The following is a 26,712-nucleotide window of genomic DNA, read 5'->3' on the forward strand; positions in this document are numbered from 1 at the left end:
TTACACGGGGCCAGTCAAGGATTCAGACTGGCAGAGGGTTCACAGTGCCACGAGAACCCAAAGTGGGCAGGACTGTAACACACTGGCTTGTAGGCTTGTCAACAACCGGATGGCCAACACTTCTGTGGATGGGATTACTGATCCCAACGGCCTTGGTTCAATAGGAACTGGAAGACACAATCCTGGATCCCCTGATCTGGGATCCACATCCATCTGAGGGATGAACTAAGGACCACCGTACATCTTAAATGATACCTCACAAAAAATTCAACTTTATATACCATTTCCAAAACTCCAAGGAGATTTATGGTAGATTAAATAATTAATCTCAGTTATTTTTTTCCAAATCCCCATGAGAAAATCCTATTGTCTCATTCTGCAGATACCAGGACGTGTCACAAAACTTTTTCCGACTAATAAATCGAGGGCAGCAGTGAGGTGTTTTTTCATTTCTCTGCCTTCCCGTGATGGGAGAATGGCGTGTCCCATGTGGGGACCCCTTCCTCACCCCGTATCTTTCAGTGAACAAGGGTGTAGACAGAGCTGCAGAGAACATGTCTTATGAACAAGAAACACGCCTTTGCTGTTTAAAGCCCTTGGGTCTTTTTGTTACTGTAGCATAGCAGAGTCAAAGCAGACTGATACAGTATCTTTATCACTCTTTCATAGGAAAAAGTCATATTTGTTGTCTGTATTGTAGAATTAAGTGTATACTTTAGAGTAGAGGTTTATGGAATTCAAAATGATTTGGTTAATAGCACAAGGTTGAATCTTTCTAACAGGGATATGGGAGATGTCTCAAAAAATTCATGGAACATTTAGAAGTGGGATGCAGAACAGTGAGCCTCCATTCTCAGAGGTAGTTTGCCCTGTCCTCAGTGGCCTCAGAAGAGCCGGGGGTAATCTACATTCACGGCCACCGTTGGCAGGCATTGTAGTGATGAATGTTGCTATTTATGGGACTGCAGAATCCTTTCTGGCCGGCTCCAGTGTTCCTTATTATTTCAAATATCATCAGTTTATAATTCATGGTAGGTGACCAGGGCAGAGGCCACCTTGGCTTGTGGACGGGCACACATCAGTCAATATTTTTCACATTGACTCTTTGGAGCACCTTCAAAGGGGATCATCTGACATTCTGTCCAAGCTTCAAAGTCCCTGGAAACAATGGAGCCTCTTGTGAGGACTGGTCTTTCCCTCTGCCTCCCTACAAGGCTTTGTTCTTTATTGCATTTCACCCTGTGGCCTATGAGAAGGAAATAATCTTCCCTGGTTTGAGTCTGTACCTAGGAAGGTCACGGGGGAGGATGGTGGCTTGGGGGGAAGAGGCATCATCATCATCATTCCCATTTCAGAGTTGAAGAAACTGAGGCAAGCCAGTGAATGATGTAACTGTGGGTTGAAATTAAAGAGGACACAGATGAGTAGGTCTATGGCTGGGAGATATTATTTTTGAGAAAGAAGCTAGCTGGGTAATTAACACAACAGACGAGATCATAAATGGATGCCAGGGCAGGGCTAAGTGGAGAAGCACTCCTGGCTGTTGAGCTGCGTGGCCGGAGTGTGCACATGTTGACACGTAAATAATTCATGCTTTCCCCCAGCGATCCTCTTCTGGGTGGTTAGGATTGTCAGGTTGGATTGCTTCATTGGTAATCCGCTGTCCCCACTCGGTGTTCATAGGAAATAATCAAACTCCCCTGACTTAAGGACGTGGTGATTAGAGCCACTGTGGTATCTCTAAGATAAGCACACTGTCAGCCTCTGGATCTGAGTTGATGGGGCCTTGGCTTAGAGTCCACATTGTGTATGTCATATGACCATCACTAATAATCTCTGGGCATCTCTTTGTGGATCTCTGCATGGTCCAGTTGCAGAAAGAAGAGCAGTAATACTTTTCAGGTAAGGTGTTTTAGTAATGAAACATTCTATCCAGTGGTTTAGTCTTTTCAACCCAAGTCATTAATGGTCAATCTTGGCTCCTAACTTTTTGAGTTTATGGGATTCTCTCAGTGCCTTCTGAAGTGTGAGAATTTGCCTTGTTTGCAATTGCAAGTGTGTGTCCCGATGCCCAGGTGCTTACAGGTGTGTACAGGGGCTAGAGGTCAAGCTTGGGTGTCGCTTCTCAGGATCCACCTCTTGTTCTTTTGTAGACAGGGTCTCTCATTGGGACCTGGCTGTTAGGCTGAGCTGGTGAGCCCCAGGAATCTGCCTACCTCATTCAGAGCTATGGGATGAGGAGTGTGGGTGATCATGCCCACCTTCTTCCATGGATGCTAGGGATCCAGATCAAGACCTCAAGCTCTTTGTGGACCAAGTCTTCTCCCCAGCCTGAGAAATGTTGGCACAAGTCATGTTAGGTTTCTTACAGTGTTTTGCTTTTCAACGAGGAGGTGAGCAGGCATGGGTCTCCACAGCCTTAGCCTCACACAGGGAGCTGGGCTACAGGCTCCCCAGCTGTTGAAGACCATAGGTTTTACTCAACGGGGTTTTATGGGGGCAGTGCCATTGATTTATATACTGCCAAAGTTACTGCTGGGATAGCTGATACCAGTGTCTTGGAAAGAAGTCTTTGGCAGAGGAGTTGAAACCGGCACTGAACGGACGGGCGGATTTCTCCAGGTATGGAAGTAAGACTCTGACCTTCGTGAGACTTCCCTACTCTGTCTCTGTAGAGACTTCCCAGAGACGCTGTCTCTGCAGAGGTTTTCTACCCCAGAGTTTAGCATTTCAGGTCTTATTGCTTAACTCTCCTCCCAGATGAGGTCACTGGGCACTGGGCTTACAGCTCTGAAAAGAAACAAAACCAAACTCTGGGTATACTAGCTCGCCCAGGCTGGAGGAAGTATAGATTGTTAAAACAAAGGAAGAAACTAAGACCTGGACGCTGTGGGGGCTGGGATGATCCAGCCGGGGAAGAGTGTATGAAATCAGCCCTCAGCGGTGTTATCCTTCAGGCTCTGAGTCTCGTTTCCTCTCCTATCAGATCAGACTAGCATTTTTGATTGCAGCAAATAAAAGCAGTTCATGGACCCAAGATCCAGCAGCATGGGGGTCTCCCAGGGTGTTCTTATAGACCTCTGCTTGATTTCGATTTCAGAACTGCCCTGCAACAACACATCTTGCTTTAATATATGGTTGTTACAAACCTCGTCAGGGATTTTAAAGTGAATTGATTAAGTTGGGAAAGCAACAAAGGAAACTTAAAGAGAAACAGGGGGAGAAAGGACACAAGTGTATCAATTGATCAATGCCTGAGGTTTCCACAATTAAATGTAGTTTTCTCTCTGGGGCTCTTTCTCTGTAGATTTCTCATAAGCCACAGCACTGATGAGACCCAGAAAGGACCTCAGAGGGCTCCCCATCAACATAAGCCCCTTGAGCCCCAGAAATTTGCCATGGCTGCTTCATCTCAGCCACATCATAGTCTGGCACTTGGATTACCCCCCTTTCCTCATCCTTAAATCAAGGGCCGGGTGAAGATTTTATCTCAGAAGCCCCGTGCTCCGTGGTGAGATTTGTGCCTACAGACTTTCTACATGAACACGTCATGAGGGGGTGGAGCAGCTTGTCCTCCCTCATCTCCGGAGCTTCCTGGCCTCCTTGGTAACATGAACAGTGATTTCTGCTGCCTGGTCTGCGCACTGCTCTTTGGTACCCATGAGGAATTGCTTCTGGAGGTCTTGGAGTTACCCATATCTACAGGTGCTTAAGTCCTCATAAATACATTAACATATAAACATATCTTGGTATAGAATTTTCATAGAATCTATACATATCTTCCCATATGTTAAATATTCTCTAGACTGCTTATAATACCTCCTGTAATGTCAATGGCACAGAAATAGCATCTATACTGTATAGTGCGTTATGACGTCAAGAAGTTGCCTCTGCCTGTTTAGAACAGATGTGTTTTTTTTTCTTTCTCAAATATTTTTAGTCACTATGTATTGACTCTTTAAATGCAGGATCTGCAGACTCAGAAGGACTGACATGGCATGATATATAGTCAGCACCTCCCTGGGCTCCATTTTCTCCGGTTTTCTATGCAGTGTTTGAATCTTTCGTGAGTTCTCTTTGCTGGGGAAAACTTCTAGGGAAGAAACAACAATCACAGATGGAAAAAAAAGATAAAAGCCTGAAGATCTGAGAAAAGAGCTTCCCTAACTGTACTGAGTTAACCTGTGTGGGTGTGTTTGTGTGTGTTTGCATGTGTATGCACACATACATGTGTATGTACATATGTCTGTGTATGTGCACATACATGTGTATGTGCATCTATACATGTATGTCTCTGTATGTTTGTGACTATGTGCACGAGTGTGAGTGCACCTGTGTGTATATCTGTATGTTTGTATGTGTGCTCACATGTGTGAGAGTGTGTGTGCACACGTGCGCAAGAGTGTCACATCTGGATTCATGGCACAGGGTAGGATAACTTGTCCTCATCTCCTGTCTCATCTCTGTTGTTTCTCAGCGTATACGTTAGGCTAGCTGGTCCCTGAGATCTCTGGGGTGCTCCTCTCCTCTCCCAGGTGGCTTTAGGAGCCCTGGGAGTAATGATTCAATACCATTGCACTCAGCTTTATGTGTGTTCCAAAGCTTCGAACTCAGGTCTAAATACCCGTGTGAAAACGCTCTCCCCTGAGCCACGACCCCAGTGCTCTTGGCTCTATTTAAAGAGACCTGTACCAGCGAGATTGCTTAGTGGGAAAGGTGTCTGCTACCAAGCTTGATGACCCGAGTCCTATCCTCTGGAACCCACGTGGTGGAAAAAGAAAACTAACTCCCATGAGTGTTCTTTGATCTCTACACCTATGCTTTGGCATGTACACTGCCCCTCCTAATTGATCAACCAATCAACCATCAATCAATCAATCAACCAACCAACCAACCAACCAACCAAGCAAAACACACTACATTTGTTTTTTGAAAGATAAAGAGTCCTTATCTTCTGTAGGAAAGGACTAAGACATTTATAGCTAAAAATCCTGTAATGCTGGAGAATATTAGGATGTAACATGTTTGGCCCTGAACTGACAGTTATCAGAAACAGATGGCAGGTACCCATGGATTTATGATACCAGTCGGCTCATTTTTCTGTCAGTCGTACAGTTTTCAAGATAAAAAGAGTGTAGAGCCCAAACCCAACAAGGCTCAGAGCAGGACTGTGCCGCCGAGGCATGCACTCAGGGTGTTGGGCCAGGCTGCCTGCCATAGCTGCATAATCACTGAGGGTAAATATGGAAGTTCAATCAGAAAGGCTACAGAGAGGCATTGGTTGGCCCTGAGCCCAGCACTGTGTGGCTGTCATCTCGCTGTGAGGCCCATTTGCCCTCTATAAATAACAGTCTGTATGAATGCCCCACTATTTTAACGCACATTTGCCACAGCTGCTGAGCGTGTTTGTTTACGTAGCTAAGAAACCTTCTGTAAACACCACTACCTCAAAATTGCCCATGCGTCGGGGACATAAAGGGCCCTTCAAAAATATATTTGCAGATGACACACAGCCAGCTCTGGGGTGTCTGGGTGGCTGATGCCAGAATTTTCCAGGGTTTGATTTATGTTCGAAAATAGACTCACATGACTAGAAGGTTCTTGGCAGGTTGCTTCTAACTCCACCCCCTGGACTGCAGGCAGGACCAGGATGTAACGGTCCTTGGAGAATGTGTGCCTGTCCTTTACTTGTGTTGGTCAGACTATGATGGGATCTCTTCATAGCATTAAGGACAGACAAGGCTTGCTTCCTGCCTTCAAGGGTCTCTCTCTCTCTCTCTCTCTCTCTCAACAGGGTCTCCTGTATGCTGTTCTGTCCTGGGACTCACCACGTAGCTTTGGATGACCTTGAACTTCTAATCTTTCTGCGTCTGCTGCAGGAGTGTTGGGATTACAGGCATGCATCTCCACATCCAGTTTTATATGGCGCTGGGGATCTAGTCCAGAGTCTCTAGTGTGATAGGCAAGCAGGCCGCAACCCATGCCCCTTGGTTTCACTTTCTACTGGAGTCTGTAGTGCAACTGGTATTGGGACATAGGGTTCCCACAGAGTAATCGCTGCCTGTCCCGCTAGCTGAGTTCCCAGCAGACCCCAGGCCTTGGTGCTCGGATTGCTGCAAGACAACTCAGGTCTCTAGAATATTCTGTTGTCAAGGTCTCCAGGAGTGCAGCGTGTGCATGATAGAAAGGGCCTGCTGATGTCCAAGTGCAGAGAATAAAAGACTGAAGTGCTCTGCCACAAACAAGACACCCCCTGCCCTATGCCGCTCCCACAGGTTCAGAATATTCTGGAAGAGGGAGTGGAAAGTTTGTGGGAGCCAGCGGTCAGGGAGGAGAGCCGTGAAACAATATCTCCTGGTCGTTACCGGAAATCACAGAGGCTGTGGCACAAAAGCTGCACAGAATCTAGCCAGTCAACTGTCCAGCACGGAGGGGCGGGTCCAGCGCGGAGAGGGCGGGTCCAGCGTGGAGGGGGCGGGTCCAGCGTGGAGAGGGCGGGTCCAGCGTGGAGTGGGCAGGGCTCACAGGCCCTTCTCCACTTAGAGGAGGTTGTGGTGGAAAGTGATCCGGACTTGGTGGGTGGAGAATAGGCATTGGCTACGATCGAGATGTATTGTATACATGTGTGAAATCCCAAAGTGAAATTCCAAGGGAAATTAATATAGACCCTGGACACAGTTGCTCACAGTCAGTGGAAACAGGCTTTTTATAACTTTTTCAAAATTATTCTTTTATGTGCATGGGTCTATAGACCACACGCATGCTGTGTACTTGGAGGCCATAAGAAGGCGTTGGATCCCCTGCAACCACAGTTACAGGTGGTTATGAGCCACTATCTCAGTGGGTGCTGAGAACTGAATTTGGGTCCTCTGGAAGAGCATCCAGTTCTCTTAACCACTGAGCCATCTCTCTGGCCCAGTGCGGATAGTTTTGAGAGAAGTCTTGAGCTCTTGAGAAGCTGTTCTGGGCCAGTACACCTTGGCTCCTGACTTCCAGCCCTGACTCCAGTGAATAATTGGAACCCCCTTAATCCCTTTTCCCAAGGTTCACATAGTTTTCTTTTTCTGTGGCTTTGAGACATTGAGGTATTTTTTTTTCTTCCTTTAATTTTTTTCCCCTTCCTTTTATTGCCTGTAATCCCAACTGTGGTTTTCATTTTCAAAGAACGTGTCCCGCAGAAGTTATGTGTATGTGGGGAGGGGAACTGAGCTGTTTGAGACCCCTGTGGAGAGGTCCAAAACTTGTGCAGTTCCCAAATGTCCCTAGAATATTCCAGAAGATCTTTTCTCTACTAACTATATGAGGAAAAGATATGCATATGCATATATACTATACACACATATAAGTATGTGTATACATATAAGTATATATGTATACACATAAGTATACATATATATTTAAAATATATTGAAATACATACTTAAAAAAATCAATACCTGTTGCCTTTTCTCATGAGCAGGAGAGGTCTGATTTTCTTTGCTGGCAACTTCCCAGGTATGGGTAAGAACCCTCAGAAAGACGAGCGTGCTCTTAGGCAAGTATCACTGTTAATTATCATAAAGAGGATGTTTCTCACTGCGGATAGTCTTGTTCCGCACAAGCTGTCATCAGAAAGACAAGGCCTACCCCAGGGACAGTGCACACATGATTTCCTTGCTCGGATTCATTTATATTTGGAAGCTGGGCTTTGGCTGGAGGGAGGGCAGTGTGTGGCTGCTGCTGTTGGGGTTGCACTTGGAGCCAGAGGCATGGATACCTGTGTGCACAGGCCAGAAACAGGAAGATTCACCTACTGACCATCCTCAAGTGCTGTCCAATGGGAAGGAACCTCGGGAATGAGGGCCAGCACGTGCTGTGGGGGGCTGTGTCCCACAGACACCACTAGGTGGATGGATTCCAAGTCCCTGCGCTCTCCCAGGGTGCAGACCAGGTTGCTGCTCTGCTGGACAACGACAGGGTTCGCTATCTCAAGGGGACGCCTTCCCCTTCCTTTCCTAACTGTCCTCTTTCCCACCCTTCCTCTCCTACTTCATTCTCTTCCTCTTCTCTCATCTCCTCCTCTCCTCTCCTCTTCCCCCTGCTCTCTTCTCCTCCCCTTCTGTCTTCTCCCTCCCCTTCCCCTCTCCCCTCCTCTCTCATCTGTTCCTTCCCCCTCCCCATCTCTCCCCTTCTCTCCCCCTTCCTTTCCCTCTCCTCCTCTTCCCCTTCTGTCTTCTCCCTCCCTCCCCTCCCCCTCTTCCCCCTCCTCTCTCATCTGTTCCTTCCCTTTCCCCTCCCTCCCCTTCTTTCCCCGTCCTCTCCCTCTCCTCTTCTTCCTTCTTTCCCTCTTCTCTCTCTCCCCTCCCCTGTCTCCCCCCCCCCCTTCCTTCTGCTTTGGCCAATTATTACCTCAGGAGAACATAAAAAATTCAAGCCAATGTTCTTATGCAAAATCCAGACTGAAGCCCTTTAGGAACCCTGAGCTTGTGACTCAGAAGTAAGCAATAGGCTTTCCTTTCCCAGTGCTAACTGGAGCTGCTCCCCCAGAGAGAGTTCCCTTCTTACTCCCTTTTCATGATCAACATCCAGGCCTGTGCCTAGCTTCAGAGCAGGTGTGGGATAAATGTATATCTGTCTCTCATCCCCAGAGGGCATCGATGCTAGGGCTCCCCAGAGACACCCAGATCCTCAATTCATAAGTCCCTCTTATAAAACAGTTGTGTTTGCATAGACACTCCACTCATCCACACACTTCAGATCATCTTTAGGTTACTTATAATACAAAGTTACGTAAATATTTATGCTGTATTATTTAGGAAATGATGGCAGTAAACAGGAAAACATTCGATACCAGATGTTTCTTGTTTTTATTTTTTTGAGACAGGGTTTCTCTGTGTAGCCCTGGCTGTCCTGGAACTTTCTCTGTAGACCAGGCTGGCTCTTCAAACTCACAGAGATCTGCCTGCCTCTGCTCCCTGAGTGTTGATATTAAGTGTGCACCACTACTGCCTGGCATCAATACCACATTTGTTAAAAATGTGCTGAACCCATGGTTGGTAGAATCCATGAATATGGGCTCTTTAGATATAGAAGTCCAACTGAGCATTGTTATTCTTTAAAATTCTGTTTCTTGTTTGGAAAAGGATGTACTGGACCGCTGAGACTCACATTTTCAGTTTGCTGAACTTTAAAAATTTATTGGAGAAGTTGTTTCTTCCCCATAAGAACTACTTGGTAGGAGTTGTGACTTTGCCTCCTGTTGGTGTAGAATACATGGAGGCAGAAGCACAGGACCAGGGACTTCCCTTTGGAAAAGGATACCAGGTTAATGAAGAATTGGGCCAACCCAGGACACAGACCAATCTAGAGCTTTAGGCTGGAGGCTTCTGACTCAGGACTAGCGAATCAGGTTGGATTGATATTCTTTCTGAGAGGTCTGTAGCTCTGTTCAAGGCTTCTGACTATTTTGAAGAATACTACCAATAAATGTGGGCAGTACATACTTTGTTCTCAGAATGTGGAACACACATGTAGTTTACATGTGACAAAGACAAGGAAAACCATTTCCCAAACCCTGAGAACGTGTTACGTGTTACATGTCTTCTGACATGCTTATGACTAGTGTTGCCACCAGAAGGGTCCAAAGGACTCTGAGGGACAAACCTTTAGCCTCTTTCCCTTTCTACTGCAAAGGAAATGTCTGCTAAGGGCTGGGACGTTCAGGTGTAGAGAGACACTTAACACAGGAAAAAAGAACAATTCTACAGGTCTTAATGAAGATAGCCAAAGAAGGGGCAGAAATAGCAGTCTTATTAAGGTTTTTTTTTTCTCACTTTTTTTTTTTGGGCAGGGTGGGGGGCGGTTTAACTCCCCTTTGGCTTGATAACAAATAGCTACAAATATTTAAATGAGAAATGGTCTAGAATCATTCAAAATAATCCTCAGACACAGATCAAAATCTAATTTCATTAAGTACATGGAACTTTAACATACATTATAAATCATTATTTTGCCTTCTAGACAGCGTTAAGAAGGTGAATGGGGAGCTGTAGAGATGGCCCAGCAGTTTAGAGCATGCGCTGCTCTTGCAGAGGACCCTGGTTCAGTTTCCCAGAGCCTACTGTACCTCAACCATTTTGTTACAGTTCTAGGGATTTTGGAGCCCTCTTCTGGCCCCACAGGCACCAGGCATGAACGTGGCGCACACACATACACACATGCAGGCGGAACTCTTCTACACATAAAAACATCAACCACACCACCAACCAAATCTTAAATTTAGGAAAATTGAAAAGCAAGATAGCTAGACATCCCAGAGCACGTTTAAGGTCGGAAGACAGGCAGACACAGTATTTCACACCTGAGGGTCTGAATGCATTTCTCACAGAAAACCCAGGGCGAAACCCATCTTACCTGTGGCTTCCACCATTCCCTCCAGGATGACCACAATCTCCAGTTCCTCTTTAGGCAGCTGCGCTTTGGAGATCTCCCAGAAGGGACTCTGTTGGTTAATTTCATGGCTAATAATCAATGGTGACACCAGAAAGAGCCGGTCGTCCCCTGTGTAGTACCCCACGTTGATATCAGTCTGGTTGAGGGGAATAAACTCCCCCTCTGAAGTCTGTTTGGACTTGATCAACTTGGCTCTGATGGATGCCTCCACAATGTGAGAATTCCTCAAGTCCCCCACCCGGAACATCAAGCACAGTTTCCCATCCCGCATGGAGATCACCGCGTGGGTGGAAAAGACCAGGGTCTCTGCCCTCTTCTTGGGTTGGGATATTTTCACAAACATACATCCTACCATGAAGGCGTTGACAATGGACCCCAACACGGACTGGATTAAGAGGAGAATAATCCCCTCAGGGCACTTGTCCGTGATGACCCGGTAGCCATAACCGATGGTGGTTTCTGTCTCTATGGAGAATAAAAAAGCAGAGACAAACCCGTTGAGGTTGGTGACACAAGGAGTCCACGAGGGGTCCTCTATGTGGTCCATATCTCCCCGGATGTACGCAATCAGCCACCAGATCATCCCAAAGAAAAGCCACGTCACTGTGTAGACCATGACAAAGATCAACAGGTTGAATCTCCACTTCAGGTCCACCAGGGTGGTGAAGATGTCCGTCAGGTATCGGTACGTCTCCCGCACATTGCCGTGGTGAACGTTGCACTTCCCATCCTTCCTCACGTACCTCTGGATTTTCCTTTTGGTCCTGTCTCGGCTGATGTGTCTCGGCAGGTCGTCCCTGGCCTGCTTAGGCAACTTTGGCTGGTGAATGGCCACTGGGCTTTCCACATCCTGGTCCATGGAATCGCCTTCCAAGACGTTAGCTGTCAGTTTGAAGGGGGGAAAAAAAGAGTCCAAATGAGATGTTGGTTTTTTGTTTGTTTTTGTTTTTGTTTTTCAGGCAATGGAATCAAATGCTTAATCTATGGCAGGAAACCCAATATCATTTTTGTACTGATGAACTAGGTGAACAGAGCCAATCTCACTTGGCACCATCTGGACAGGTCCTCAGTTGACTTCTGGGCGCTGAGGTCTAGCATGTGCAAGTCTTTTGCCATCCAGCTCACCAGGATGAAGCTCAGATCTGTGGCATTAATCCCCTGTCACTCTGTACCTGCTCTTGAGGAGGAACACCTCTGTTTCCTGACTGTATCTGAGGGGCTAAAGCATGGGAGAGGCTGCAGGCTCTTAGCAGAGGCACTTTGGGATTCAAGCAGTTCTGCCTGCACCACCCATGCATGTATGAATGTCCACCCTCTGTTCTGAACTGAACAGTGGTGTCCCCAAACATACAGGTGAAGCCTGAATGTTCAGTATAAATGTCTTCAGGGACTTAACCTTTTGGTGGTAGTTTATCTTGTCAACTTGGTTAGATTTAGAATCACCATGTAAACGCATCTCTGGGTATATCTCTAAGAATGTTTCCAGAAAGATTCAACTGAGGAGCAGAGGTCTGCTGTGAAGGTGGGCACCATTCTCCCCAACTGGGACACATTGTATAAACAGAAGGAAGGAACAAGCAAGCAAAGTGTGGACATTCATCTCCCTCTGTTGAGTGGGATACAATGTCACTGACCACCTCATGCTCCTGTGGCCAGGCTTAAAACTCTGAGCTGAAAGAAACTACATTCTTTAAGTTGCTTTCCCTAAGTGTTCTGTCATAGCAAGGAGAGAAGTCATGAGTACAAGCCTCAAGGAGATAATTACAGGCTGAGCTGGGCCTAAGCTAATACAACCCATGCCCTTAGGAGAAGAGACACCAGGATACACATGAACAAGAGGTTACACAGAGTGAAAGACACTGTCTCTAAGACAGACAGACAGACAGACAGGTGTGTACATTCACACACACACACACACACACACACACACACACACACACAGAGAGAGAGAGAGAGAGAGAGAGAGAGAGAGAGAGAGAGAGAGAGATCAGTCTTGCAGAGAGCTTGACCTTGGGCTTCCAGTCTCCAAGACAGAATGGTAAGACAATGAATATCTGTTACAGCAGCTTGATCTGGCAAATCCATTGCTCAAGTGCACAGCTTCCATTTCTCATGAGGTCATTACAAGGGGAAATGAAACCTCACAGGTGACAGAGGCCTACATGGGCTATCCTTAAACATACTTTTTGCAGTAAATTGCTTTATTAATCTTTATGTCCAGGGCAAGCACTCTGAGCAAGTTCTTTATGTACTGTTCAAACTTCAGGGCTTAAACATTTTCCTGGATTTTGTGGGTAAGGATGCGTGTCTCATGCTTCAACGGTTGATCCAATGCCAAGGTTAAAAAAGAAGCGTGGAGAAACGTTCTCTCTGTGTGTATTCACACGTTTGGTTCGCTCTTTGCCTCAGCTCTGAGCATCTGTACTTTGGCATGTGGAGTTATTTCTTTCTGATGGCCTTCTTGAAGAATGTACCAGTTAGCAATGCATTAGGAGAGCTCTCTCCGTGGCGGAGTGCAGAGGGAATTTTAGAACGGACTCTGCTATTAAATGCATAGAAGCCTTTAACGTCTGCAGTGACTTGTTTAGCCAGTGATTTTGGAGCTGCTGAAAGTTTTATGAGCGCCTCTCCCCCCAGGATTTCACTATGGCCCTTCAGTTGAGCTAGGTATTGCTAGTTGTGGCTGAGTTTCCCTCTTGGGTCAGGAGGAGGAAGTGAGGTCTGGTGAGAAACCGGCACCCATCTGAGTACGAAAACAGGCAGAGAGGGCTGGGACTTACTTGAGTGGTATCCACTTATGGATCAACCTTGCTTGTGGTTGGTTGGTTGGTTAGCCCCCTTTAAAAATCAATCGCATGGATCAGTTTTTCAATTTTTATCCAAGGGAGCACCGGATCTATAGAGCTGACTGGGTGATTTGATAGCTTTGTCCTTTAGATCATTGGCTTCAACCGCCTTTCAGTTTTAAACAGGAAAATTTGCCCCCACCCCAACCGGTACAGGGGCTGGAGTGGAGGAGCAGGGAGGCCCACAGCTGGTTAAGGGATATGGGTGGAGGGTCTCATCCAGTCCCCTGCCAAGAGGGATGCTTTGGGTCCTGGAGGATTTCCTCTGAGCTTTTACTCTTCACCCTTCCTCAGTGGCCTCTAAATAGGACTCTATGTGGTTGACCACCGAGATCAAACTGCGGCAGTCTGGGTAGGCTTTGTCTGCAAGCTCGCAGAGACCTCAGGAGGCCTGAAGCACACTGAGATCTGGACTAATGGCAGGCATAATACATGGCTGCTCTGAACCTTCACCTGTGTGCGTCCTGAGGCAGAAAGAGAGGGTTTGTATATTAGCTACTGCTTTCTGGGCATTTTCTATGCTGACACACTGGAGGGGATCGGTTTCCAACTGGAAGCTGCTTCCCCCCCACCCCCACCCCATTTTTTGACTCATCGGCTTTGCTCCATCGTGAAGGGAGGACCCTCTCCTGAAAGGGTAAGGATCTGATAGAGCTCTGGCAGCCTGCTGACTCCTCAGGGTGGGGAGCACATTTCCATCCTCTTTGTATTCAAGGCTCAGGGAGGGAGAGATCACAGCAGCAAGGCAAACAAAGGCAGACAGTTCTGGGCCTTCAATTGTCACCTTCTGATTTCAAAGACTTTTTCCCATCACTGTGACAAGATACCCGACAGAAGCGCTCCAGGGAGGAAGGGGTTAACCTTGGCTCACAGTTTGAGCTTGAGCCTGTCACAGTCACAGTGCAGGAAGGCATGGCAGCAGAAGCTGGTGACAGTGGCACTGGTTACACCTTCTGTCTTAGGAAGCTGATGAGGACTCGTGTTAGCATCTTTCTCCCTGTATGGAGTCTCATGATGGCGGCTTTCTTGCTTTTATGACCTCCAACCCATGAGATGGGTTTGTCCAGAGGTAGGGTGGGTATCTGCCTCAATTACCCAAGTCTAGAAATTCCAGAGGCCTGCCTTCTGGGTGGTTCTAGACCCTGTCAGGTTGGTAATCATCACCCTCATTGAAAGGTCGCTATGCATTTTCCTTTGATCCCTCCCCACACCCTCCACCCTTAGGTCATAAACACAGACCAGAGGACTATAGAGTAGGAAGCCCTCGTGACTGGATCAAGCTCAAACAGGCAGGATGTGAGAGAGTTAAAATCACAGCCAATGAAGACGAGAGTCAAGGGCTGCTGAATGAAGTCAGTGGATTCACTTGCTCAGTTAACTCAAGACCTGCTAACCTGGATGCCGCACTTGATCCTTTCCTCCCCCCCCCCCGCCCCCCAAGACAGGGTTTCTCTGTGTAGCCCTGGCTGCTGTCCTGGAACTCACTCTGTAGACTAGGCTGGTCTTGAACTCAGAAATCTGCCTTTCTCTGTCTCCCACGTGCTGGGATTAAAGGCATGCACCACCACTGCCTGGAAATCCCACTCATGTTGATAACACTCGAATGCATGGATTATGGTGTTGGTGTCTTCTCAAGGACTGTCAAGGCCCCATTAGATGCTACAGACACCAGATGGACAGCTAAGGGAGGAACAAAGTCTGACTTGTCCGACGTTATAGCACTCTGCCTAGGCTTGATCCTGTTCTACACTGTCCTGTGCGCAGATCTGAGTATCATTCGAGAAAGGCTTTGACTGAGGCTAGAACTCAGAGCTCACCAAAGCTGAGATGTTAGCACATCAGAGGAAAACATCTATTAAAAAATTACACCCATCATTCATTGATGAGGACCGAGCATTAGGCGCCTCACCCCCATGTTGATGAAGACTTGCAGTGTCACCTGTGTCACAGACTGGTCACCTCTGCTCTGCACTGCCTCCTTCTGACCTGAGTCAGGCAGCTCCAGCTGAGGTCCCAATAAAGACTTTGCCTAGTTGATAATATGTGACTTGGCTTCATTTCTACTGGTTCAGTGCCACAGTCCTGCCACCTGGTGTCTAGGTAGTCTCGGTGGTAGTCATGGCTTATCTAGAGTAGGGCATGACTTTCAGGATCAAGGTTCTAAACAGTAAACGATGTCCCCCCCCCCTTATATTTTTGCCTTTTCTATGGTATGTGGGTCACAGAAGTCCAGAGGTGAAAGAACCTGAGTCCTGAACAGTACGGGGAGCTGTCGTCTGTCTAGGAGCAAGAAAAGCCATGGCTGTGGTTGGCCATTATACAGTTAGCCTCTGTTATCAAGTCTGTCTCTATGTTTACAGCCAGAGGACATACACTGCCTCTAAGAAGACAGAAGAGTTACCAGGCAGGGAGTAGTTAAGAGAAAGACTGCAGAAAGGCAAGGATAGAATGCCTGTGTTTGTGTTTGTGAGAGTTAGCATGTGGTTAATTGAAAGTTCTGCCTAATGGAGCAGAGAGTGTGGATGCTCCACTCCAGTGACTTCAAGAACAAGCAAAGGGAGCCAGGATTCCTCAGGCCTGTGGGGAGAATGTTGCCTTGTTGGGGCTCCTTCCTGTGAGGCAAGAGGTGCTGGCCACACACATTATGGAATACAGGGGAGCGGGCAGAAACCTCATAGAGTTGAAAGAAGAACCGAAGAGGACAATATTGGCAGAGAAGAAGAGGCTGATGTTGGAGGCTGGGCGCCCAGAGGAAGGGCAAAGACCAGGAGAGTACAGTACACGGTGGGCGAAGTAATGGGACCAGGGGCAGCTACATGACTGTGTCTGTGACATCCCAGGAGCTATGCCCAGGGAGAAGGGACTGCTGCAGCTGTGAGCAGTGCCCACGTGATTGACCATGTGCAGCAGATGTGTTCAGAGGAATTACAGAAGGAGGCGCCATTGGCGGCATTTAACAGTTCCTTCTCTTACAATGCGTGTGTGTATTTGAGGGATGATCTGAGTGACATTTCCAGAGCATCCCAAGCTGTGTGCCAGTGTAAGCTGCAGCTGGGTCGGGGAACATTTCTTCTGCGTCTTTGCACAGTCCAGGACACAAACAGTATCTTTTAAGCTGTGTGAAGGAGAAATGTCCCCACAGACTCAAGTGTCCGAATACTTGGTTCCCAGGTAATGACAATGTTTGGGAAGGTGATATGGGACATTTAGGAGTTGTGCTAAAGGAGAAAGTATGAAACTGGGGATAGGGTGGAGTGTGAGGTTGTATAGTCTGTCCCTCTCATCCAGATAAAAGATGATCTCTCTGTTTCCTGACTGCCAGCCTCAGTTTCCTGCTGCTGAGGGGTGGGGCCTGTAGGAAATTGCAGTGCCAGTGATTGGCTGATGGGGCTTGCAGGAGGACACCTGGGGCTGATAGTCTGGAGGGGCTCTCATAGTATTGTCAGGAAGAGAATAAATACCAGGCACATTGTTCCCACCAGGTTGGCCTAGGTGCAGTACTTCAGGCAGTGGCCTCTGTACATGGAGATGTGGCTCCTTTCTTGTTGAACATGCTGTGCTTGATAAAAAGGTAGACACCCCACAGAATGGGAGTGGGTATATAATTTCCAAACGTTCATTCTACAGGGCATTCTACAAGACGTGAGGGATCTCCTAGAGCTGAAAACCAAAACAAAAACAAAACAACGACAAAACCCCCCAAGAACCAACACATTCAGAAATGGACAGAAAACTGGAAACATTTCTGTAAAGGAGCTACGCAAATGGCCACTAACCCATGAGCAACATTCAGCTGCTAGGCATTAGGAAAATGCAAATTCATTACTAATTCATTCACCTTACAAAGGCTATTATAAAAGAAAAATTACAAGTGTTTGTGAGAAGCCCACATGCATTGCTGATAGGAATGGAAGGTCCTGTAGCCACCATGGAAGACACTGTGTTTGTTGCTCAAAAAGTACACATAATGGAGCTGGAGAGATGGCTCAGCAGAGGACCTGGGCTCAATTCCCAGCACCTTCATGGTGGCTCACGTCTATCTGTAACTCTAGTTCCAGGGGATCTGATGCCCTCTCCTGGGCTCGTCCAGGGCCAGGCACATCCACGGTCTACAGTCAGGCAGGCAGGCAGCCCCCCAAAACAGTTAAATCAAAAAGACCGGGACTGATCACCTGGTCCAGCAGCGCTGATTTGAGATATGAACCCAATAGAACAGAAAGCAAGGGCTCAGGCGGTTGCTTGTGTGCTGACCTTCTCAAAAGCCCCATTCACAAAAGCAGAGAGAACCATTTCCCGGCAATTCAGAATGGATAAACAGAAAGAGAAGCAGACCCAGGAGGCAATTCACTCACGGAAAGGAAGGCAAGTCTGACAGAGCTGTGCTGTGAGTGACCTTGAAGACATCGTGCTAATTGATGGAAGACAGATGCCAAATGGCAAACAATGTGACCCCACTTCTAGGAGGAAATAAGGGGAGCCAGAGGCTAGGCAAGCACACACAGGAGCCGGAGTTGTTTGTTCAGGATGTTACAAAGTTGCAGGAAAGACTAACAAGGGCAATTTCAGAGCCGCATGTTGCACTCTTGTTTCTGAATTGTGTGTCTAAAATGGCTTAAGTGTTAAATGGAACGTTGTGTATACTTTATCACAGTAGGACTTCCTTAAATAGTCCCCTAGCTCCTGAGAACAGCTAGAGGTTTTAGATACTGGTCACCACAGCTCTTCCTCTGCTGCAGCCCCAACCCCCAAATAAAGCAGCACTGTCCTTTAATTTTAGGACTCATCAGTAGCGAAAAGTTGGGCATCTTGCCACATGAGACCTGCTGCTGAGCTCCAAAGGGAGTCAAGAAATGTCAGAAACTTCAGAAGAAACATCCTCTAGTCAGAAGGAACGTGTTTGTCCTTCCTTCCTCCCTCCCTTTCTTCCCCCTCTTTCTTTACTCTCCCCCCCCTTTCTCCTCTGTTCCCTCCCTCTTTTTCCTCCCTTTCTGTAAACCTTACAAAATGTAAAACTATGGGGGTTGCCAAACCCTGGATTAGATGTTCTAGAAGAAATGATTGAGTTAAGGAAGAAGCTACCAGTGAGTGGAGGCAGCCATTGTCTGAGCTGAAGAGAACCAACAGAACCTGGGAACCAGAGAGAGAGAGAGAGAGAGAGAGAGAGAGAGAGAGAGAGAGAGAGAGAGAGAGAGGTGTGAGTGTACATGTGAATGTGTGTGCAGTAAGCATGTGTGTGTATATGGGCAGTGAGTGACTCTCTCTCTCTCTCTCTCTCTCTGTGTGTGTGTATGTATGTGTGAATGTGTGTGCAGTGAGCATGTGTATGTATGTGGGCAGAGAGTGACTGTGTATGTGTGTGGGGGCAGTGAGTGTGTGGGTTAGTGTGTGTGTATGCAGTGAGCACGTATGTGTATGTGCAGTGAGTGTGTGTACAGTGAGTGTATATGTGTGAAGTATGTGTGTTTGTGGGATATTGAATATATATGTGGGCAGAGAATGACTGTATATGTGTGTGGGGACAGTGAGTGTGTATGCAGTGAGCATGTATGTGTGTGTGCAGTGAGTGTGTATGTGTGAAGTATGTGTGTCTGTGGGGTACTGAGTGTGGGGGCAATGAGTGTGTGTGTATATTTGTGTTTGTAGTGAGTGAGTGTGTACGTGAGTGTGGGGGCAGTAGTCACAGAAACAGCAGGTGAGGAGAGGGTGGGGCTGGTTCAGTTTGAAGCATTTGAAGATAACTAGGTGATCTGTCTGGAAAGAGCACGGGGCAGGCAGGCTCTAGGCCTGGGAGTTTTCCATATGTGTGAGTGGAGAGTTGTAATTCCAGGTGTGGATGTTAAGCTGTAGGGAAGGCACCGTGCCAAGTGAGCAGGGAATGAATTAGAGATCAGAGAGTGAGAAGAACAGGTAGGGCACTGAACCTGGAAAGCGGTTGCATTAAGAACCGGAAGGAAGGGCTGGTGCATGCCAAGGCAGAAGGGCCTTGGCAGGAAGCTGGATGGCTACCACAGGATGCAGGGCAGCAAACAGTATTCAGGGGTCCCATCTAGCACATGCTGGGGACAGTGGTGGCCCACTTGTACTGTAGAGAGACTCTTCTCTATTTATATATCACAGTGAATTCTAGACAGATCAAGGATTTGAATGCAAAACATGAAGTTACAGCCGTAAGTATGGAAGATGTTATTTTTACAAGTAACACCAAGAGTTGAGAAGGCCCCCTTTAAAGACACATTAGGAATCCAGGAGCTCCACTAAAAGTTGATATTTTTGGCAACATAAAAATTTAAATGTCTATTAAAAATATAAGAGGACAAATCAGGAAAAATATTTGCAAAACGCAGCGTGCACGAGCCCTACTTATGAAAGTGCAGCTGCCCAGAAAATTGGCGACAGAGAGTGGATAAGGCATTTGTGAGAGAAGAAATACACAGAGGCAGAAAGGCCAGGGTGTGCTAGTCAACCACAGCAAAGCAAAAGCAGAACAAATAAAAGGACAATAAAAAACAAAGCAAACCGAGATCAACAGTAACTAGTGTATGTTTACCCCATTGTCTTCCAATAGTCCTCATGAAACACAGTTGCAGATAACAGCAATGGACTGTTGTGTGGTTGTAACTGAAGAGTTTACCCATTTGTTATAGTCTTCTAGGGTCTGTAACTGATCATCTTTCCAAGGGGGCTGACACTTAAAGCCCTGACTACTGCCTCCCAGAATTCTGTCACTCTATCTTGGTCTTGCTTTTCCATGGGACTTCTTTCCACAGGAGACATGTCCCTCTGGCCCTAGCAAGAGAGTCTCTCGTCCATGCAGCAGGCCCCCAAAACTATTCCTGAGGGAGTGAGGGAGTAGTGTGTTCGGTGACCTGGCGAATGGTCTACACACGGTGTTAAGGGCAGATGCAGATCAGAAACACACACCCACTCTGCGTATGCTGCTTTCTCACAATAGCATTTGTGTGCTTGTGGAATTCGTGTTGTATGCATATAGAAGAACATCCAAAATATGGATTTTGATCCACTTCTGAGCTGTAAGTTTGTGTGGGTATTTACTTTCTCTTTCAACTTTTCTATATTTGACTATTCCCCTTAATATTTTTCTTTCACTTAAAAATAATCAGTGTTTTTTTTTAAGTTCTGATTTTATTATTCCAAGCATGTTTTGTATAAGATACCAAGACAGCCCGTTGTTGCCCTTGGTGATCAGGATTCACTGGTATGAGCTGAAGAGTGTCCTCCCAAATTCAAGTCCACCCCAAGTCTGGAAATGTGATCTTACTCAGGAAAGGGTTTTTGGGGAATTAAGTAGCTTAAGGGACAACATGAAGTTGTACTGAGCTAGGCCAGAATCTACGTCCAATTAGATGTCTCATAAGGGGCAGGGTGCAGGAGAAATATAGATCTGGCCACTTGATGGTGGAGGTAGAGAGTCGACAGAATGGTATAGCCATAAGGCACATGAGAGCATCTTTCAGCTTGCAGAGGGTGCACCACCCTGCTTATGCCTTGACTTGGAACTCTGACCCCCAGGGCTCAGAGAAACCAGGATTTTTGTGACCTTAGAGCTCTCAGCTCACAGCACTATGTGTGGTTTCTCCAGAAATTGAACTCTAGGGAGGTATGGATGAGGTAGCAGGTCTGAGGTGGGTTTAGTGTACAGACTGAGAAGGCTGAGGCCAGGAGGGGTGGTGGAGAAGGAGCGATGAGAGGCAGAGAAAGCTGGAGGGACATGTGTGTGTGTGTGCACTGTCTTGGGCCATGCATGTGTGTCTGTGAACAGGACAGGCCTGGGAACGTTTACCAGCTAAGGCAGAGCCTAGTGTGTGGGACAATGAAACACTGGGGACATTTTCTCAGGCTTTGCATCCTGCAGGAACCTCATGTTGGCTCCATTTAAAGAGTGCATTTCATAGGCTGCCCAGCCATACACAGGGTCACAGAAGCACCATGACATTCACAGTACCCCAAGGTGGAGCTTCTGTACAGACCAAGTGAGTGTGGCTTAGCACACAGTGAAATGCCATTCCATTTAAGGAGAAGGAAAAATTTGACACACGAATGAGCCCTGAGGACATGATGCAAGCAGAAGTTAGTCACAAGAGAATAAATACGGATGAGTCCCAAGTCCACCATGGCAGATGCAGTCCCTCACAGCATTCACCTCAGAGACAGAGAGAGCAACATGGTGGATGCTGGGTTGGGGCTGGAGAGCTGCTGTCTCAGTGACTACCGAGATTCTGTGTGGGAGAATGGAAAAGTTCTAGAGATGGAGGGTGGTGGTGGAAGCATAGAGTGATGCCCTTAGACATGGTGGAAGTGCAGAGGGGGCTCAGCCACCAGAGAACTTGCCACAGATATTCAAGGACCCAAGGTCCCCAACACTCCTTTGAACAAACAAAACCAAAGCCGGAATGGTGGTGCCTGCCCGAAAGCCCACTCCCAGGCTGGGGTCGGGGTGGGGCAGAGAGACAGGAGGATGTCTTTGACCAGGCAGCTTGACTGAATTAATGATCCCCAATCGACTCTTAAGCCGTAGGGTGGAGAGCCATCCAGAGGATACCTGGCAGTGCCCTTTGGTTTCTGTGTGGCACATGGACACACCTCGTGCACACCTGCACACGTGAGTACACATAGGAATGTACAGTTGTAAGTTCTATATTACAAAACGGAAGCTGTGTTAAAAAAAGAAAAAACGGATAGACATTGGAAGCAAGCCTTCCTTATGAGATAGGTCTCACCCCGGGGGAAGGTTTGTAAAGAACTGTGGCACGGCCGGCCGAGGGTAGAGAGCTGCTTGTTCCCTTTCATTCTTCACGGAACTCTCCTAATTCTAACCAGGCCCTGATGCCCCTAGGCATATAGCAAATGTTTGTAGTATAAAGGAGATGCAGAGAGGGTCACGTGGGGACAGGGAGAGCAGATGCCCTCCTTGCCCTAGATGCACAGGGAGAAGTAGCTTCTCTTAGTTGTTTACAGATGTGCCCGAGCTTAAGGCCAGCTCCTTCTCTGATGCCCATTTCCAGCTTGGCGTCCTTATCTGGGGATCTCACCCTGCAGGGTTGGTGACAGTACTTGTCGCTTGCTTATCCATTCTGTCCGATGTACCGTGTGAAGGTGAAATGGCTTTCAAGAGTGTTCTGCACCCCGAGCTTGGGTAACCTCTGCAGACGATGATAATCAGAAGTCTAGACAGGTACTCAGGTTTAAAGTCACAGGTATGTGTGATGAAGTGGGTCTTATCTCGCAGTGGGGACTTGTGACAGCCGTCAAAGGGCAAAGGGGCCTGTTGGAAACTTAGCTTGGGGGGATCCCAGGACGTGGATGTAAATTTAGAATGTCTAGTACCTGAGCTGTAAGGTCAGAACACGGATGCTGACGTTGTGTGATGTGTAGTTATTGCCTGAAGGGGCTAAATGACAGCTCACCTTGGGCTGGATGGAGGAGATGGACACACAGTGAGTTTTCTTTGAAAGTCATCTCAGGATTCAGACTGCAGCAGGAGTCTATGGGAGCCTCTCAGGATCACCAGCCCACTGTGCAAGTTGTCACTGTCTGGCTGAGAAGCCAGAGGACCTAAACTGGGTGTCTATCAGCTAAGGCTCCCAGCCCTGCACAGCCCCGGATCTGCTCACAGGAAGGACACCCTTGATAACTTCATCATGGCTCAGTAAGGGCTAGCATCCGAGCTGTGGGCCTCAGTAGATTTTCCCCTTCTTTATGATTCAGCATACAGAAAGTGAGGCCCCAGGCAACAAAGAGAGGGGGTTTCCTGAGATCCAGTCTGCAGTCGCCACATTCTTGTGCTTTTAGAAGTGACTGCTACTGGCTTGTTTTCTCCCTGGGGACCCTGGCGTTGGTGGCTTCCTTCCTAGAGCAAGAAGGCCAGCCTAGCTAAATCAGTGTGTGTGTGTGTGTATGTATGTGTGTGCATACATGTGTGTGTGTAGGAGTGCATGCATGTGTGTGTGTGCATACATGTGTGTGTGTGCATGTGTGTATGTAGGAGTGCGTGCATGTGTGTGTGTGTATGTATGTGTGTGCATACATGTGTGTGTGTGTGCATGTGTGTGTGTTGGCATGCATACATGCATGCGTGTGTGTGTGTGTGTGTGTGTGTGTGTTTGTGTGAGCGTGTGTGTGGACCTGGAATCTTAGGTGCTCCCTGGCACTGGGACCTACAGCCTTCAAGAAGAGGTAGGGTGCCCCCTTGCTGGGCTTCTGGAAGAATCAATGGATACAATGCATGTGTGGGGGAAGGCTCGTGAGCCAGCTGGCCTGATGAGACTCCTGTTCAGGAGCAGTGTGTATCTGCTCAGGCCACTTCTACCTCTGAGTCTCAGAAAATGGACTAGGGAGACTGTCCCGGTCACTCCTGTATGCCAGCACTTGGGAGACTGAGGAAGATGAGACTTCTGTGGGGGCATCTGGGTGCTCAGTAAGTTGCAGCCCAGCTAGGGCTGTATATAAGAAGACCCTCTCTAGAACTAAACCTAACCTAACTGAACCATCTGAACCCAATCCAACCCAACATCTTCATTGAGGTTTGACCATGAGAAACAAATGGATTGTCAAATACAGACATGAACACACAATGGCAGTTGCTCCTGAGTCTGTCCTAGGAGGGCACCATTTCTAAGTAGAATAGTCACTATTTTTATAAATTCAAGATTGCCCTGGAAATAGTGTGAAAACCCAGAAACAGTCTCAGACACAGATGGGAAGACCCATCTGGAGGCTCAGAGTGGAGCCTGGTCACACAGAACTTGTCCAAAGTCCTGTGTGGTTGTGTTCTACACTGCAGATGAGAGCCCACGGATGTTCTAGCACATAAGAAACCGAAGTCAGCAGTGACTGAAACCACTGGTGAAGGCTTCACAAAGGAAGTGGAAATGCTGGCTTGGGGAAAGGAAAGAAGAAAGTCAACCTTGAGCAGACATCTATTCCACATTAAGCACTGGACAGGCCCAGCTGTGCTGATCACAGGAAGTGACAAGCACAGGAAGTTCCGGCCACAGGAAGTGATGACCAGCCTTACACCTGAGGAGGGAGGCTTACAGAGTTCAAGTGCTTCCTAGAGCTGACACAGTTTGTGACTGGTGGGGATGAGAGGTAGAGCTGAGAGGTCTGCAGTGCAAATTCTTCCCCTTCTAGCACTGAAGATAGGTGAGAGAAGGTACGTTGGTACATGTGTGCATATACGCATGTATATGCATGTATATGCACATGTGAGTTTATGTGTGTATATGTATGAGAATGTCCACATATCTGAGTGTATGTGTTTGCATGTGTGAGAATGTATACATGTGAGTATATGTATGTTTGAGAATGTGAGGGTATATGTGTATGTGTAAGAATATTAGCATATGTGATTGTATGCATGTACATGTATGTGTATATGTCCATATGTATGAGAATGTTCAAATTGTGTGTGTGCATATATATGTATATGTGCATGTATATATGTGTGTGTGTGTGTGTGTATGTGTGTGTGTGAATGTTATCATATGTGAGTGCATGTATGTGAGTAGGAGGAGGAAGGAGGAAGGAGAAGAAGGAGGAGGGAGGAGGGAGAGGAGGAGGAGGAGAGATCCTGAAAAGGAGGAGGTTCTGCTGGCTGCCAGGCCTCAGGATAAAAGGCTGGGATGTGCATCTGACAGAGAAGAGGCCCCAGGGATATATACCCAGGTAAACACTGAAGGCCTGCATAGGATGGTCAGGGAAAGATGATATGTTTCATGTTTCCTGTGATACATCAGGAGATGTTTTGTCTGTAAGTAGAAGAAGTTGCAAGAGTGACTGCTGGGGACAGTCAACACAGACCTGGTTTTCCAAATGATGGAGAGAGACTGATAGTGGCCATGGAACAGTCCTGTCTAGGGAGCAGAAGTTCTCAGAGAGAAGAGCAGCCCTTCTCTATCTGTGGAAGGTACCACAGCCCCTCAGATGGAGACAGCCATTCCACCCTCCATGTGTCCATTGGTGGGCTGAGACCATCTACTCTGACAGACACAGGGGTGATGGGATGCCCTAGACTGAATGTAGCCCTCTTTCACCACAGGCTCACATGATTGAACACTTGGATCCCTGTTGATAGTGCCATCCTGGATGGTCATGGACCCTTTAGGAGGTAGAGCCTCACAGGAGAAAGTGACTCACTGGAAACAGGCCTTGGAGTTAGAGTCTGGCCTTCCTCCCTGTCCACTCTGCTTCCTGACTATTTATGAGATGCAAGCAGCTCTCTAACCCTCTGCTGTCCTGCCTTCCTTCTGTGATGGACTGTATCCCCTCTGACTGTGAGCCACAGTAATTCTTCCTCCTTTAAGCCATTATGTCTCAGCACTTTGGACTTGACCTTAAGAAAAGCAGGCTGTGCCCAGCTTTAAGAGGGTGACAAAAGTGGAGATGTCTTTCCTGCAGGCCACTACTCCCAGGTTCTAAAATCAGGGGAACACCTACTGTTTAAGTAGGGACAGGGGCTGGGGAACAGAGGGATTTCAGAGCGCCTTGTATCTGCATGGCTGAGGGAGGTATATGGTTCTTCCTGGACAGACTGCTTTAGGCTTGTTCCAGTTCTACCACACCATGGGCTCTCCTGAGAGACTAACAGCGGTTAGCCAGAGCTCCATTTCAGAGAAAGGCCTCACGTCCCACAGACCCCTGTCAGTCACTGAGCCGAACAAGTGGAAAATTGGATTTCATCTCCTCTGCTGGATTTCATTTCCTCCTGCTAATGACAGGAACCGGGTTTCAGAGAGGGAAGAAAAGGCCCTCGGTCAGTTCCTCCAAGCAGTTGCTCTGTAATTGATTATTCTAGAAAATGGTGCCTAGGACTGAGCACCTTCTGTGGCTCTGCCTGTGACAGCCCAGACAAGGGAGCCTGGCACAGAGGAAGTTCGGATTCTTTTCGTGAATTGTGCTTCGTTTTACAAGAGGCCGTCATGTCCCAGCCAGGCCCTCTAACCACCCTCTAACCACACTCCTCCTGCTGCCATCGTCCTGTGCCCTCGTCAGGTGTTTATGGCTTGAACATATAAACGTCACTTCCTCCTCTGTGATAGGAGGAGTCCATGAATGTATCTTCAGAATCATGTGAATTCCTCCATCAGTAAAGCAGAATTACTGTACTCCCACTGTGGTTTGAATTCCTGGGATGCAAAAGGCATCTTAGACTCATTACATCCCGTTGTTCTAGAAGACTTTGCTGTGGGTGTTCCCAGGTGGCACCAAGTGAAAGATATTCACAGCAGCCAGGAACCCTTACATCCTCTGCCTGGGGCCAGTGAAGATGAAATGTGTGGATGGGACAGTTTGGGGCTGAGGACTCAACCTTTCCATTGCCACTGGGCGCTGGTCGTTGGCCACTGGCCTGACTTTTCTGCATCACAGTGTCCCTCCTCTAGGCACTGCTAATGGATGGCCTACTCAAGCTGCTTCT

General features: G+C 47.5%; 1 protein-coding gene across 5 annotated transcripts in view; it reads right to left on the reverse strand.

Moving 5' to 3' along the window:
• The window catches only part of Kcnj6 (potassium inwardly-rectifying channel, subfamily J, member 6), a 252,717-nt gene that overhangs the window by 76,927 nt on the left and 149,078 nt on the right, over positions 1 to 26,712 (reverse strand). For 3 of the 5 annotated variants that reach the window (XM_011246104.2, NM_001025584.2, NM_010606.2), the window contains one exon: positions 10,393 to 11,313. In XM_011246104.2, the coding sequence (XP_011244406.1) occupies positions 10,393 to 11,290 (898 nt within the window). In that variant the 5' untranslated portion in view covers positions 11,291 to 11,313. Of the gene's footprint in view, positions 1 to 625; positions 3,108 to 9,823; positions 11,314 to 26,712 lie in introns of those variants that run through there. The other 2 variants (NM_001025590.2, NM_001025585.2) reach the window with 2 other exon arrangements.

This window comes from Mus musculus, chromosome 16, assembly GCF_000001635.26.
Source record: "Mus musculus strain C57BL/6J chromosome 16, GRCm38.p6 C57BL/6J".
In the NCBI taxonomy this organism is placed as follows: domain Eukaryota; kingdom Metazoa; phylum Chordata; class Mammalia; order Rodentia; family Muridae; genus Mus; species Mus musculus.